General features: G+C 38.3%; 1 protein-coding gene across 2 annotated transcripts; it reads right to left on the bottom strand.

Moving 5' to 3' along the window:
* Window positions 1-10,176: 10,176 nt before the first annotated feature.
* dclre1b (DNA cross-link repair 1B) lies at window positions 10,177-16,145 on the bottom strand. 2 transcript variants are annotated; one of them, XM_034307047.2, is made up of 5 exons: window positions 15,556-16,145; window positions 15,290-15,447; window positions 13,470-13,635; window positions 13,164-13,346; window positions 10,177-12,066 (listed from the first exon to the last, which is right to left on the bottom strand). In XM_034307047.2, the coding sequence occupies exons 2-5, from the start codon at window positions 15,386-15,388 to the stop codon at window positions 10,862-10,864; spliced, it is 1,653 nt and encodes a 550-aa protein (XP_034162938.2). In that variant the 5' UTR covers window positions 15,389-15,447; window positions 15,556-16,145; the 3' UTR covers window positions 10,177-10,861. The 2 variants fall into 2 exon arrangements, with proteins under 2 accessions (XP_034162938.2, XP_026767230.2); XM_026911429.3 differs by having other exon boundaries at window positions 15,290-16,145.
* Between the last annotated feature and the right edge of the window lie 542 nt (window positions 16,146-16,687).

Genomic DNA, 16,687 nt, shown 5'->3' with positions numbered 1-16,687 from the left:
GAAAAAGATGTTCTTTCACTTTCTCCCCCCTTCTCTCTCTCTCTCTCTCTCTCTCTTTCTCACACACTCTCTGTAATTGGCAAGCACAAACAAAATTTTCTGATCACAGCCTGTTGTCAAACCATTCTGAATAAAGATGGGTCTGAGTGAATGATGAGCTGCCTTTACTGTTAGTGAATCTTAGTCTGGTGTCCAGAGTCTCTCTGCAGATGTTCTGTTCTGAGAAGCTCATTCAAATCACTCTTTATTGTTCACAGTGTGGCTGATATACTGTGTATGGCAAAGATTTTTGATTAGCAGTGTACAAAGGTCAAAGCCAAGCAGTTTCAGGTATTCATGCATAATTACCTCGATTGTTTATCTGTGGAGAAAGCTCCAAAAAGCATCCCTTTTCAACAACACTAACCTCTTATAAACCATTTTATAAAGCTTTAGCCTGGTATGCAAGAGAGAAGTACTGCCAGGATGAATTGTCCATCTGGAAACTGTTGAATAAACTCTTGATGAGAATGAGGGAACAGATATGACAATCACTTTGCATAGATCATGATAAGATCATAAATCATTGGGCATTAAATCTTATCAATTATGCAAACAATAAACAATTAGCCATTAATCCAATTACTACAGATGAGTGACAAGATAAAACCTGGGTGGTTATGTTATGCTGTAGGGGGCAGTTATTTTGCTAAAAAGAGATAAGAGGTAAGAGTCATTGCAAATCAATACAAAGTTATTCTGACTGATTACCTTTATATTATGATGAAACATGTCTATCCTTTGGGAGTGGTTGCTTCCAGTATGACCCTTTCCCCATCTGCAGGAAACGATGGCTCAGTGAATGGCTTGATATAAATCATATGCCATAACTTTCACAGCCACCAGAGCTCAATCCAATTATACACCAATGCAAGATTTTGGGTGCTCCCTCCACCACCAGTTGAGAGAATATCTTTAGTAAGAATCATGTTAGACCCTCTAGTACAGTTTAAGAGACCATAGTGCATTATAAGCTGTTCTAATGGGTCTTTGTGGCCCAACACTATCATAAAACACTTTATGTTGGGTTTTCCCTTAATATGTGATCTGTGATACTGTCTATAATTTGCAAATATGAAATATTTATGTTTATTTAAGCTTGTAATATCTGTACAGTGTCTTGCCCCAGTTAGATGTTTTGCTAAAGGGGAGAATTTCAAACAATCCACAATGTTACAAAACCCCAATGCTCCTCATCAAAATGGCCATGAGCCACTAATGCTTTTAAAGCACAATAAAGAAAAGCACTCAAAGATGGAGAAGTGAAGAAACAGGCCAATGTAAACTGGGATCTAGGGCAATCTAATTCTAAAAATAAACAGTAATAATATGTGTTAAACTCTCTGTAATACATGTTGTCAACCCTCATTCCTGTACTCATAAATATCTCTCAGTTTAAATGTCTGTATTGATCAAATCAACATGTATGCTCCATTGTTATTCTGTTGTGCTGCTGCTGTTGTTGTTGTTGTTTTAAAGAGCTAAATATGTTCTGAAAGATCTGAAGGATAAGATAAGAAAGATGTATGCAATACAGAAGATAAGACTGGCAGAATTACTGAAAATAATATTGACACAATTTCAAAATTAACTGTAGAGATTTTTCTGACAATTCAATTGCTAGACTACTGAGCAGATAACACAAAATCTTTAAATTCTGTAAGGTTATATCTGAGATGTCTGTGATTTTAAGATACTAAGCCATGACGTTTTGACAAACTACAAATTATATACAACTTTATATTTTTTATTTTTTATATTTTTGATATGAGATAAAATTTGCCTGATGTGCTAACTCTATGCATCTTGTAGAAGGAGGCAAGATGCATAGCATTAACACAAACACCCAGGCAAAGGTGTGTGTGTGTGTGTGTGTGTGTGTGTGAGAGAGAGAGAGAGAGAGAGAGAGAGACAGAGAGAGACAGAGAGAGCGACAGAGAGAGAGAGAGACTGACTGACTGACTGACTGACTCATTCACTCACTCTGGGTGGTGCTGCTTAATGGAAGTGAAATCCGGTGTGTGACAGTGATGCCCAGGAAGACTGGTTTCACACCACTGTATGGTTGGAACAAAGAGAAAATTAGTGTGTGAATTAAATGAACTAGAGAACATCTGTTGACTCTTTCTTTCCATCCAGTGGGCACTTTTCTTATAAGTATCCTTTTAGCTGCCAGTAGAGTTGGTTTAAGTTGATAATCAGCCTCCCACTATTGGAGATCGGACGGCAGCTTTCTCACATGTACTTTTTTTTTTGAGTGCTGTCTGTGGTGATGGGTTTGGATATGCACTCTACATCTCTGTATGAGGCTCAGCAGCACACTCATTTTCTGCACCCCACAGGAGAAATTACTCAGATTCAGATAGCAATTTCATTGTGTAATAGGGTATAAAATGATAAGAGGTGAACTAAATAACAATAAGGTTTACATAATTGATATGATTTAAATAAATGTGAACATTAATTATCTAGAATATATGTAATATTGTGCAAGTGGATAGCTATGCTTTGTGATAGTAGGGCTAGTGCATATCTATACATTATATAAAATCAAATAATGTTTTAGCTCCAAATAGTTCAAAATACAGAGAGTAGGTGCTAAATTCCATTTCATGTGAATGAAATGAAAAAGGAATGAGAAGAAGTCATCTAAATAACAAATAATGATGTCTAGAGACAAATACATTTTGTGCAATGCAGTGCCACTGCCAGGTGTATGAATAATGATTAATCTAATGTTGTATGCGGACAGGCCAACTGACAGTGCTGATTGCATACTCAAACATAAACTGCATAGATATACTGTGTGCTACACTCTGAAAGGGTCCATTAAGTCAGATGTAATTACTGAAACTGAGATCATGGTAGTGTTTGTTTAGAAGATGGTACAGCTGGAACATTAAAAGTAGTTGTTTATCAGTGTTTTTTTTTTAAGTTGATACTGACATTTTGAAAGACGTGACAATAAAATGCAGGTATTGGAATGTTAAATACCTTTTAGATAATGAGAATAACCCTTGACATGAACATAAGAATAAAGCAGCTTTATTAAATCGTAAACATTGCTATAGTTTAGCTTTGAAATCTGAATACATTTTACATTGCAAATATTAGTAGTGTCTGACTAAACCTAATAGACAGATGACCATTTCATAGAGCTAACTTCAACAACATCAACAAAAAATAACTCTTTATTAAGACTTAATATTAAAATTGGCACAGATATTTCATCAATAAATACTATTTTACTAGTTCATTTGTTAATATTCATGCATTGTTTTTGCACTTTTATGAATTATGTGACACAAACTACATAGAATAATTTGGTTAAATTTTGATAAACGCATTAGTGATCACTCCAGATTATCAAGACAGTGATGGACAGATTCAGCATTTACATAAGGTTAGTAAAGTTAGCTAGCAAAAAATTTGTATTGGGCATAAAGGCATGATGTTTCTACATCATTTTGAAAGTACAGTTATGGGAAAAAGAAAGTACACATTCCTTCAATTCCATGTTTTTTTTTTATTAGGGCCTAAATAACAATTGTGTGGTCCTCACCAACTTCTATAAGCAAACATAACCTCAGATGACAATAAAAAAACACAACAGATTTCAATAGTTATTTTTTTTCCAAAAAGTAAACCAATATTCAGAAACCAGGTGGGAAACAATAGGTACACTATAATTCAGTAACATTTAGAGCCACCTTTAGCAACAATAACTACAAGTAAACATTTTCTGTAGGAGTTTATCAGTCTCTCACATTGTTTTGGGGAAATCTTGACCCACTCTTCTTTACAGCATTTCACTGATGTTTGAGGGCATTTGTTTATGAACAGCGCTCTTAAGATCCTGCCACAGCATCTCAATGGGGTTGAGGTCTGGACTTTGACATTCCAACACCTTCATTTTTTTCTTCTTTAACCATTCAGATGTCAGTTTGCTGGTGTGCTTGGGATCATTGTCCTGTTGCAATTTCAGCTTAAGCTTGCTGGACAGATGGCCTCACATTTGTCTCATGAATATTCTGGTATAAAGTGGAGTTCATCATTGTCTCAATGGCTGCAAGTTTCCCAGGGCCTACAGCTGCAAAACAAGCCCAAATCTTCACCTATCCACCACCATGCTTGACAGTTGGTATGAGGTGTTTGTGGTGATGCGCTGTGTTTGGTTTTCACCAAACATGGCGCTGTACATGATGACCAAACATCCCCACCTTGGTCTCATCAGAAAAGGCTTTTTCCTAGCCACCTTTCCATGAAAGTCGTACTTGTTCTGTGTTTTTCCGATTGTGCTGTCATGAACATAAACAATTAAAGTGATTACAGACGCCTGTAGGTCACATAATGTAGCTCTTGGGTTTTCCTTTATATGATTGGGCATTAAACTGTTTTAACTAAACCTTTTTCACCACCTGGTTTCTGAATGTTGGTTTACTTTTAGGGAAAAATGACTACATATTGAAATCTGTTGTTTCTTGTTGTCACCTGAGGTTATGTGTTTATAGGAGTTGGTGAGGACCACCTAACTGTTATTTAGGCCCTGACAAAAAAATACATAGAATTGGAGGAGGATGCATTTTCTTTTTCCAGTGACTGTATATTATAAGCAGAAAAACATGGTCAGAAATAGATTTTTTCACTAATTTTGACCATATGGCAGAAACTTTGAATAGTAATAGCTAATGTCTTTCCAGACAAGCAGAGTGTCCATTACTTCTAAGACAAATGGCTTTGGACAGCAGCATATGTTATGGTATTAGAGTGTGTCTAGAGAATAGGGATGCTGTAAAACTTGCTGAGCTTGGAAGAGATTACATCAAAGCTTTGCTGTGGTGTTCTGCTGATGTAGATATTGGAATCTGCCAAGTTTTTAATAAAAATCTTGGAGGTAGCACCAATTTAGATGTAAATTGAGATAATGTATAATGCATCTACAGTAGCCTGGTATTGTAGCCATACTCTTGATCAAGGTACATAACTCTTAACATTTCTTGTCCAGCTGGAGTTTGTGCTAGGCTAAGGTAAATTTATACTTAATTAGAAATTAGAAAATTATGCATAATTAGAATATTGTGGATTTAAATTGTAAATTAACTCTTTTTGGTGAGTCACCATTGTAACTACCTATTAGTTTCACTGTAGTTATTAAATAATATGCTTTGAGATGAACTGCATAATAAGCTGATACTTTAAATGGTTAAATACAGTAACTTTCATAGAGACACACAGTTCAACATTATTAGAAAGAATGCACTGACATATGCTGACCTCAAGTCAAGCCCTTAATAATGAGTGTGTAAATCTTCAAAGGCTTTTTCTGTACTACAGAAATCTTGGGTACCACCTTTGAATTTTCTGCTTCTCTCTCTCTTTCTCTCTCTCTCTCTCCCTTTCCTTCCTTGTATCCTTGCTCCTCATTTATGCGGTGTAGAAACCCCTGGTATACAGCTCATCTTTGGTTTTGCAGAGAAGTAAGCCACTGCTCTATGCCTTATTGACATGCCCATAAACACACTCCCAACCCCTCCTTGAAATTTAGCTTTGTAAGATGTCCTATTTTCAGAAGAAGGCTTGAGTTGCATACCTCCGGTTGTGATAATGGTGCCGCTGTGCTGTGTCAAAGCAGAGAGGAGGGGTGGGAGGCGATGCATGGATGAGCACTGCTGATGTGCTATTCTGATACTTGAAATTATTTTCTGATTAGAGATCAGAGGGAGGTCCCTGTACAGATAGAGACTGTCAGTGCTGGAGTGTTAGTAACATAAATGTTCTAAGCATGCACTGTAAAGTTTTGAAGCTTAGACATGGTGAGAATAATAGTGAGGAAATCAGTCTAGACAAATACTTTTGGGTGCTGTTACATTTCTGCTGCATCATCATAGAAACATTAAATTAAAAAATATTTGAATCCTGAAGTCTGGATTCATAAGTCGGATGGAAATTTTGTTACAGTAGAAGGAGACATCATTCAAATGCAGCATATCTGCAGCATATTCGGCAAATATCAGATTTTTCTGGTGGCTGATGTTGCCTGGTTGAATTTCAACAAGGGTTTCTCCCTTGGCACACACCCGCTTGTGGCATGAAAGCACTCACACTACTGGGCCCTCAGCCTCTGAAGCCAAGGGTAAAGTAAAATCATTTAAAACAAAGCCATTAGGTTTCACCCTGCTGCCCTGCTGTGGATAAAAGCCATATCTGCACTTTACCTTCATTTATCTTCCGCTTCTACAATACACCTTTGTCTAGCTCTGCGTAGAAAACAATCACTGTGGAAGTTATACTGTACAATGGGTGAAAACACAGCTGGAGACTTCCACACAGTACATCTATCAACTGATGAAGAAAATAACTCTAAAAATGATCGAACATTAGGGTTTTTTAAACAATCTGTAATAACAATGCCATTTAATTGTTCCTCGATACAATATAGAACAAACAGCAACAGTATCATAGTCTATACTAATGAACTATTTAAATACTCCTGCAAAAGTTGAAAAGCAGCTATTCTCGTTAAGCAGCAAAACTATTAAACCCAACATCACGATTCGAGATATTTGACCTTTCTCATAATATTATCTCAACCTCTAGTCCTCCATGGATTGCAGTATGCCAGATTGGTCTTTCTGTGCATACTGTACACAAAATAGAAAAAAAGGGGTAACACTTTACTTAAGTACAGCGTTCATAGAGCTACATGAAACCTACAAAAGCTCTTCCAGAAAACTGACATAACTTTATGACAAGTGACCTTGTAATTCAGTGTTCTTTTGGTATGTCTGAGTCACATAAGGTTAATCATGTAACATGTCGAACATCAAACCCAAATTCACTCAAATTTAAGAGACAAACACAAAATCTTTTCTCATGTATTTTTCTCATGTTAGATTTACATTTATATTTGTAGTGTTTAGCAGATGGCCTTATCTAGAGTGACTTACAGTGCTTTGTGCTTTGTAGTCTACATTAAAAACATATCTTCATGTCAGTACAAATAGGTCAGGGTCTAAGAATACTATCAATCTAAAACCCTTTTAGAGAGAAGAGATAAGATAAGCCAGGGTTTCTTGTAATTAGCTTTTAAATTAGTTCAATTAGTTTTTTTTTTTTTTTTTTTTTTTAAATTAGTGCTCATTTAAGTGTTTGGTGAAGAGGTAGGTCTTCAGTCTTTGTTTGAAGACAACCAGTGACTCAGCTGTTTGGACAGTCTTCCTTGTACCTTGAGGAATGGTGGGTCAAGTCGAGCCGTCCTACAGGCTCGGGAGGAACATGGTGCAGGTAGGAGGGGCCTGGTCCGATTTTGGCTTTGTAGGCAAGCATCTGTGTTTTAAACCTGACGCAGGCAGCTACAGAAAGCCAGTGGAGGGGAATGTGGTGATGTGGGAGAACTTGGGGTAGTCCGACCTCAAGATTACTGAGTGGCCTCAGTGAAGTGAAAACGCTCGAACCTCCTGATGCTGTAAAGCAGAAACCCATATCCCAAGTCAGTCATATGATCTCAATGCAGGACAGGCTGCTTTGAGTATTTTAGAAACTGTTGCTCTCCTGGGATTTTCACACACAGTAGTCTGTAGAGTTTACACCGAATGGTGCAAAACCATTGTACAGCTGTGGTGAGTAGAAAAGCATCTCAGAAAGCACAACATGTAAAATGTTGAGCAGATGGGGTACAACGTCAGAAAAACACATCACTCTTGTCTGTCAAGAACAGGAATCTACAGTGTGCTACTGTAGCAGAGGAGGTTACAGGCTACAGTGTGCACAAGCTCACAGAACCTGGACAGTTGAAGATGAAGATTTTATGTATAGTTCTGCTGCCAAATGATTAGGCTTATTAAATAGTTGCATGACCTAATAAAGTGGCCAGTGACTGTATATTCTAAGATTAAATTTTAATATGCTTATTTTACTGTATATACCCATTTGGTAATAGTAAGACATAATGGTAGCTGTGTCACAAGTAGAATACTATATCATAAAATGGACCGTGCATATCAATGTGTATGCAAGCTGATCTCACAGAGCATGCTCTGTGTGTTAATGTGAAAGCGACTTCACAGAGAATGCAAAGAGTTTCCAAGACAGCCTCAGCACATTCATTCTTTATGAGCACAGGGGGACTGTGCTGGAACTACATTAAACACCACTGTTCTCGTGTTTCCCACTGGCTAGCCTTATACGCTGCACATATAAAATGCATGGGATTGAGGGACAAGTTGACAAACTCTGAACTAAAGTCTGTCTGCATATGAATAAAATAGAGAAGGAGCCCCAATTCAGTCAGCCTAGTTAAAGTGTAAAATCTTCAGCAGGGAAAACTATCAATGTATTATTGATGCTATATTAAAACACTGCATGGTGTATTTTAATTCAGAATCCCAATGCTGGACAAAGATAGTCTACTTTTAATCCCTGATCAACTATATGCATAACTGCATATACCTCACAACACACAAAAACAATAGTGATGAACAAATGGTATCGTATAATCGCTGGTCAAGAAATATTATAGTACAAGGCCCCTGGCTAAAGTACTACACAGAATTTCTAGTTACGTGCTGAAAAGAGACAGAGTTTAAAAATAAAACAGACATAAGTGGTGCTATTATGGACTACTCATGCAGAGCTTGCTGCCCTGCTGTGCTGAAGACTTCTTAGTGTCTGACGTTGGAGGTCGATAGCACTGCGCAATTGTAAATGAGCCTTGCGCTAAATGAAAGCATTATGAAACATCCATTAGAAAGCAAGGATAAAAAGAGGGAGTGATCCAGTGTTTCCACTTATGCTTATATGCTTATAAATTGTGTCTGTCCTGGTGAGAAAACAAAATCGTTAAATAGAGCTAATAAAGCTAATGCAGTTAGTTCTTTTCAGTAAAATTTTCACTAATTAGGAATTAGCATCCCAAAACCATTTGCATGACTGTGTGAAATGTGTAGACAAAGCATTATGGGGTGCACAGAATCTGTAGACATTTATCTAATCTTTATAGGGGAAAAATTACTGTAACGCGTGACTAAATCATCACATGATCATGACCTGTTATTTACTGCCATCTATTGACAAACCATTAGACTTACAGGTATCCTGGTAAAAAAAAAAAAAAAAAGTAGGTGGCTGCAAAAGTTAAAGAACAAAAAAATTACAGAAAATTAAGTTCATTCAAATTTAAAATCTTGAGAATATTTAGAGGATCTGTGAATTTCTCCCTAAAATTCAAATCTAGTCCTCCTTCTCTTGCTCATTCCAATCCATAGAGTTAACTCATAAAAAGGTATTTACATAGTGGTAATCTGACTTTGATTTGATTCTAATCCATTTCATTTATTTATTTTATAACACTCGCTATTAGAAACTTCATGATTGACTTTTCAACTAAATCCTGCACTTCCCCCTGCACTTACCTAGGGATGCTGATCCACAATTTTAATACCGCTGTACTAAAGTGTCCCTTTGCTTGTAACTCTTCACCACAATGACTCTCTAGAACTGGAACTGAGAAACCTCTGATTTAAAGTCAAGGTTGTTACTCTTTTCCAGTTACACATATGCATAACTCAGCTTACATAAATAAATAACATTCCTAGGGTGGCACAGTGGGTAGTATTGCAGCCTCACCGCTCCAGTGTCCCCAGTTTGATCCTCAGCTTGGGTCACTGTGTGGGGTTTTGCATGTTCTCCCCATGTTCGTGTGGGTTTCCTCCTACTGCCCACAAACATGCAGTTAGGTGGATTGGCTAGGTGTGAATGTCTGTGTGTTGGACTGGTGTCTCATCCACCCTGCGCCCAGTGTTACCAGGACAGACTCCGGATAGACCACAACCCTGACTGGTTACTGAAGATGAATGAATGAATGAAACACCCATGGTCTATGACGGGATAAAATTAGATTCATTAGAATCTGAACTTAAAAAAACTTCATGCTCTTAAAGAAACTGAAATTCACCTCCTAAAAATTCAGGTCTTATAACACATAGTGTCAAATTACAGTTTTGCACCTTATATTTGCACCTTATATTCATGTGTTGTAAATTATTGAGGTAATATACAACACAATACACACAGTCAGCATAATATTCCGCTGATGTTGACAATGTGACCAATGGTAATGATCAAATGACAGCCAAAAAGTAAGACCTTTTGTACCTTCTGACCTTTTATTACACTTCCATTTGAGGTTTTTGCAAAAACGTTCTGTGTACAATTTCAAAACTATATAACTAACATATAAAGTGGCAAAAGTGTAAAATTATTTTCATTCTTAACATTTTAATACCTTAATGGTTTCCATACTGTTGAAAAGACAATCAGTTAACACCCACCTAGGCACAATAACGAGACACATAATGGATTTAGTTTGATGTACAGTAAGAACTTGAAACATGATGTTGCAGTAGGAAAGAACATGGTCTAAAACAGTGCTACATTATGCTACACCATAATAAGCTGAAAAATACTGAACACACCAGAGAAGAGTTTTTAACACTACATGTAAAAAATTGTTGTATATTAAGCAAGTTGTATTGGAGAGCTTTAGAGAGTGTAGTGGTTATTATTGTGGCAAATCAACACAAAGGCTTAGATTAAGGCAGAAGAAAGAAGTTCTGCCACCCTAGCTTTCTTCAGATCTGATTCGAAGAAGGCAAACAGTGAGTATAAGTATTAGAATACATTTACATCACATTCAAACAAGGAGACTTTTCAACTTCATTTTTCACTATTAATATCTTATTCACTATTTGACCTTTTCTGTTACTTGCAATGATGATGAACAGTATATGTCTTGGTTTTTGAATGTCCTAAATGTTTTAGATACCTATTTGGATTTAAATCTCTGTATTGCAGCCTCAAATGGATCACCCTCAGCTTTTGGCATATTGATTGGCGTGAGTGGATACACCTCGTGCAGACCTTGAATGACTCCGTATTGACATGCGAATTCTTCCTCTGGAATAGTGAAGTTGTTGAGTAGCCACTGCTCTGTCTTCTCTCTCTCGACTGTATCAAATGCATCAGATGAATCAGGATGTGTTTCAGATGGTGTTAAAGCTGCTAAAGCCATTACACAGCTGCTGTCATGGAGACTAATGCTGTCCATTGATGAACACATCACTCTGGAGTTAATGATTCCCGTTTGGGGGCTCCTCTTCCTGGGATTTTTGTTATGGGTCACTGCCGTAACACTATCACAGGGTGAAGCTGTGGTTTTGCTTGTGCTATTAATATTAGGTGACCTTGATCCTTCAAGGGCAATGAGGGAATCAGTCTCGTCTAGAGGGAAACTGTCAACTGTAGTTGCATCCTCTGATGTAATCCGAATCAGATTTAGACTCTTGTCATGTGTGAGGTCTGTGCTCATGTCTAACAGAATGCAATCGGAGTCTCCATCCAGTTCAGAATCGACTTCTGCTACATCATCTTCTGCCTCCATAGCATCTGAATCTTCATCATCATTATGGCTAGGGAGTCTGGGACTCTTTCCAGGTGATTCGAACACAACCCCTCGAGGCACTGTGTGCAAAGAACGATGAAGAAAGTTTCTTCTGAAAGTAAAAGGCTGAACATTAGGTTTTGCCCTCATGTAGTGCTGTACTGACTCGGGTATCACCACCTCATGTCGCTTCCTGCGTTGGCATAGAAGAGAGAAGTTCGGCATGCAGCTGCCCACAATCGGCACCAGTGACACAGGACGCAAAGCTGAAACAAAGTCCTCCAGCTCCTGGTAGGAGGAGTGGTCTGAGTAGGGCACGACATGGACGTTAGGGTGGCAGGAGACCACAGGGCGGCTGGTGGGCAGTATGGCGATGGTAGGCCGCTCCTTATTCCAGGCGAGCAGGTTGGACGCAGTGACCTCGGACTGAGCAACGGCACGGAGCCGCCCCGAGCCTGGCTCTGTGCTGAACACATCAGGCAGCTCCAGCACCCGTAGGGTCTCCAGACGCTCCACATCTACCTCCACCCAGGTCTTAAACTCCAGCGCCAACTGTACGAGCAGAGACTCTTTCCCCAGAGCATACATGCCTGTGTGCAGAAATATACCATATTCATATTTTATGCATTAAAAAGTACACAAAAATATTCTACCTTATTTAAAAACTCCAGGGCCAATAGAAGGTGGAGAGACTCCTAATCCAGAGCATACATGCCTGTGGGGAGAAAAATTCATTATACTGCTTAACCTCTAGCCTGTATCCAACCTGAGAAATGAACTCCCAGCTAGAGCCTTAAAATTCAAGCATTTTCATTACAGACTTTCCAACAACCTAGAAAAACCCTTCACATGATCAAAATTAGCCATTTTCTTCTATATATAAAGTTAAAAAAAGTACATGTTTTCCTGAAATGTAATGTTTCTCTTTTGCATACATCTTAACAAGAAGTTTGGTTATAGCATTTTAATATCTGCCTACCCCCAAAAGTGGAAAATTGTATTTAAAGATTCTGATTTCTGATTATGAACTGAACTGATTAGGCTTATGTCAGGTTTGCTACGATTATGTAGCTATTCAACATCTTCCAAGCTTGATAATCACTGTGTGAGGAACTCATACTTAAGCCCTATTTAGATAGGACTAGGGAGGTGGAGTAATGGTGATGAAGCCTGTATTTGTCACATATACTTTTCAGCACAGTGAAAGTCTTTTCTTCGCATATCCCAGCTTGTTAGGAAGTTGGGGTCAGAGCGTAATTATCATCGATATTCCCAATAATATAATTATTACCAGAGTACCTCTTTTAGTTTTGTCCAAATGTGTCATGTCAGTCATTTTTTTTTTTGCCATATTTTACACTGTATAAAATGAACAGCTGAAATAACCCCAGGTAATATACATCCCATCTTAACTGACATTTTGGTAAAGATTCCATTAGGCAAAAGAACCCAATTTTGGCCAAAACCCTTTTTTGGCTGTTTGACAGAATTCAGCCACAGTGACATCCATTTTCCCATACCGCCATATATATGATATATTGCATCTTATCATTATTATTATTTTTTTTCCCCATTTTCTTATCATCTTATTCCTTCTCTTCTAAGCTCCTAATTATTGAAGCTTTAAAAGGTGCAACAGGACTGAGCATGTGACACATTTTAAAAGATTATAAACTCTGAATCTCACCGATGACCACAGTGTAGTTTGGATGGCCTCGTATGATCTCCTTCATCTGCTGACAGGCTCGCTGGCGAGTAGGAATTGAACGTGTGGGGTCACAGTTAGTGTTGTCCAAATAAAGCACATCAATAGTGGTATTATTCCTAAGACACGGCTCACGCAGCATTGATGGAGTGTACCGAAAGTCACCTGTTAGAAAGTGGAAAAACAGTTAAGCACTGAGTGCAAATAAGCTTCCTGAATGCTGTTTTACAGACTGCTTTACTCACATATACAGTAATCATGTTCAATTCAACTTAAAGCAAAGCATACCGGTGTAAAGAATAGTGCCAAAGTAGCCCTCGAAAAAAAACATAACAGCCCCAGGACAGTGATTGGCATCAATAAGGGTAACGGTCAATTTTTCCTTCCCAATGTCATCCAGGGGCAACATGTGTGGCTCCCCAACCTCCAGAGGCCGGATCCATTTTTCATTCACCTGCGTAACGGAGAATATCAAATGCAACAACACTGTGTGAAACTTAAATCTGAAGACTAGAAACACAATCTATGTTTATAGATTATCAGCTGACTGCCATGAAATCTCCTCATGTTGGCAAACATATTCTCGGCTCCAGTCCTGGGGACTGAGTGTCCTGCACATTTTCAGGTTTTCTGAAACCTACCTGAAAAACTACCACATTTTAACCCAATAACCTGAAACCTACAGCAACCTGGCAACATGGTCAGCACTGAAAACCCTTCGGCTGTGTAATCTGCCCCTGCTGTAAACATGTTACAGTGCTACATCTGGTACCACTCCTAGCAATTCAAAACTTTATTCTTCATGATGGCTCTCAAAAACACAGAAGAATATGGCACTGCTGACTAGAACTAAACTAAACAACTAGCCTATATCTATTTTTTTTGGCTCAGCACACAGTCTTTCCTTGCAGCCATTCTCTCTTTCAACTTAAAATGATATTGTGATAAATACTGACAATGTAAAAGATTTTATGGAAAATCTGTTCACAATAATATCTTTCTAAGAAAGAAGAACAATTAGGGGATTTGATTTTTTTCCTTTGTTGTTTGTTATATCCATGGATTTGTAATAAATTCCTTTTTTTTTTTTTTTACTATCAGCTTCTGTATTTTTAAATGGTCGATTAATACCATGACATTTTTAAACTAGATTATTATACTGTGAAAATTTTAAAGTGAGCCCAGGAATGAATCCTGAAAGCAGGAAAATCTTGATAATAGAAATGGGTCTATAGAACAGAGCAGTGAACATGCATAATATAATACCGTTAATCTACAATGGGATTTATATATCCAAAATATATATAAAACACAGGCAAACTGGTAGGTCAGACTGGTAGACCATGTTTGTCAGCTAACATCAGCTTCCTAAACTGATCAATAAATGTTTGAGATTTTCTAATCGCCTTTATGTCATGTTATTTTTTCAAATTTTCTTCGTCCACTTTATTAGGAACCCCTCTACATTCATGTAGTTTTCCAATTAGCCAATCATGTGACAGCACTGCAATGTTTCGAGTTTGAGTATTTCAGAAACTGCTTGACTCCTGAAGTTTTCATTCACAACAGTCTCTAGAGATTACACAGCATAGTGTAAAAAGTAAAAAAAAAAAAAAAATCCAGTGAGCTGTAATGCTGCAGGGGTTATGCTTTGTTGATGAGAAAGGTCAGAGGAGAATGGTCAGATTGGTTCGAGCTGATAGGATGGTTACTGTAACTCAGATAATCACTCTTTACAACTGTGGTTAGCAGAAAATCATGCAGAACATGTTGAACGTTGAAGTGGATGTCAGGCAAGAACAGGAATCTGAGGCGACAGAGGGCAGCTGAAGATTGGAAAAACATCACCTGGTCTTTCTCCAGTCTTCACCTGTCCAGTTCCAGAGAACTGCATGAATGAGCAGGGCTACAGATATTCTTATTAAAGTGAATGCATGATGTGGCAGTAGCAATAATAATTCAAATCTGTTTGCCTTCTACAAGCACATACCAGCTGGCAAAGATCATCTACCAGTCTGACAAGCTCGGCTTGTGTTTTGCCAGTGGATTAAACTGGATTTTTCAGCAGGGAAGTCTGAGAGTATCCTGTGCAGGACCTCAGGACTCACCTGCAGTTTGAGTCTGAGGAGCTTGGCAGTGAGAGGAGAGCAGTATATGGGTCGATGGCTCCAGGTGGATGTGAGGCCTGATGTGTGATCTGAGTGCATGTGTGAGAGGAAGAAAAGCCGGACGTGGCTGCACTTTCGAAGCTGCCAGCAGTCCACAGCTATGGGGGTGTGAGGAATGACTTTACCATTCATTTTACCTCTGCTACTGGGAAAACCTCAAGAGTTTCAACAGGGCAAGTCTGTCCTGCTAAGCAGAGAGCACTTACTCAAGCATTTACAGCAGCAGCAGCAGCAGCAGCCATTTAGTTATCTCACTGACTGTTAAAAAAAATATCAACCTCTCTAGCGTTGCCATAGTAAGATATGAACTTTACACGCCAATGAATACATAATGCCTTTCGGCTAGTCAACAAGAACCATTTCTCATTAGCTGTAGTTAGCAAAAGCTAAGAGTGATGCTAATTCCATGTACTTATTTACAAATTTACAAAAAAAAAAAGGCAGAAATGTGGGACGCATTAGAATATAAAGTATTCTTAGTACCACACTTCTGAGACAGGAGACAGAAAAATGCTAAGCGGTCAGATGTGCTAGTATGCTAGCTAGCTTAGCTAGCAGTGCAGTACGGTGAACATCCAGCTTTGTCTGTTACTAGCTAGCTGCAATTCACAATCTAATGGCTAAAGCATCCGGTTATCATTTCACTGCCTTCTTTGAATCAAACCATAATCCCGATGCAGCACTAAATACATCACCTCGCTATGTATGTAACTGATTTGAAAAAAAAAAAAAAAACATTTCCCGTTGGCTGATGCAGTCCTTAAAGGCACATGATCACTAAAAGTCCACTTTGAGTGCTGTGTGACAGCCTGTCAACAAAACACTGAGACGTTTTAGAATGATACACTTTACCTTCTCCATTGATAATCAGCTCACATTGTAGCACAACTAGCCTATATTTTAAATCATATTTCTTTATTATCTTCTATCTAAACGAATTACCAGATAATATCCGATATTTATGTTGCAGCATGGCATTCCTCGCAGTGACCACAAGAGGGCGACAAAACATAAGAGCAGCGCCGAGGGCTGCCTGGCAAATGACTCTATTTGGTATATAAACACCGATCAGCCATACCATTAAAACCACTGACAGGTGAAGTGAATAACATCGATTATCTCGTTACAAAAGCACATGTAAAGGGGTGGGATATATCAAGCAGCAATTGAACAGTCGGTTCTCGAAAGTAATGTGTTTGAAGCAGGCAAAAATGGGCAACTTTGACAAGTGCCAGATTGCAATGGCTACATGACTGGGTCAGAGCATCTCCAAAACAGCAGGTCTTGTGGGGTGTTTCTAGTATGCAGTGGTTAGTACCTAACAAAAGTGGTCCAAGG

The sequence above is a fragment of the Pangasianodon hypophthalmus genome, chromosome 8 (genome assembly GCF_027358585.1).
Source record: "Pangasianodon hypophthalmus isolate fPanHyp1 chromosome 8, fPanHyp1.pri, whole genome shotgun sequence".
Taxonomy (NCBI): domain Eukaryota; kingdom Metazoa; phylum Chordata; class Actinopteri; order Siluriformes; family Pangasiidae; genus Pangasianodon; species Pangasianodon hypophthalmus.
The sequence above is the reverse complement of the archived record's forward strand: the minus strand, read 5'-3'. Positions and strand labels throughout refer to the sequence as shown.

Bases quoted from the DNA above. Each gene is read 5' to 3' on its own strand.
- dclre1b (XM_026911429.3), bottom strand. From the start codon at position 15,481: ATGAATGGTAAAGTCATTCCTCACACCCCCATAGCTGTGGACTGCTGG. The intron at 13,636-15,289 runs GTGAGTCCTGAG...TCCGTTACGCAG, and splicing joins TCCTCAGACTCAAACTGCAG to GTGAATGAAAAATGGATCCG. The intron at 13,347-13,469 runs GTATGCTTTGCT...ACTTTCTAACAG, and splicing joins TGGCACTATTCTTTACACCG to GTGACTTTCGGTACACTCCA.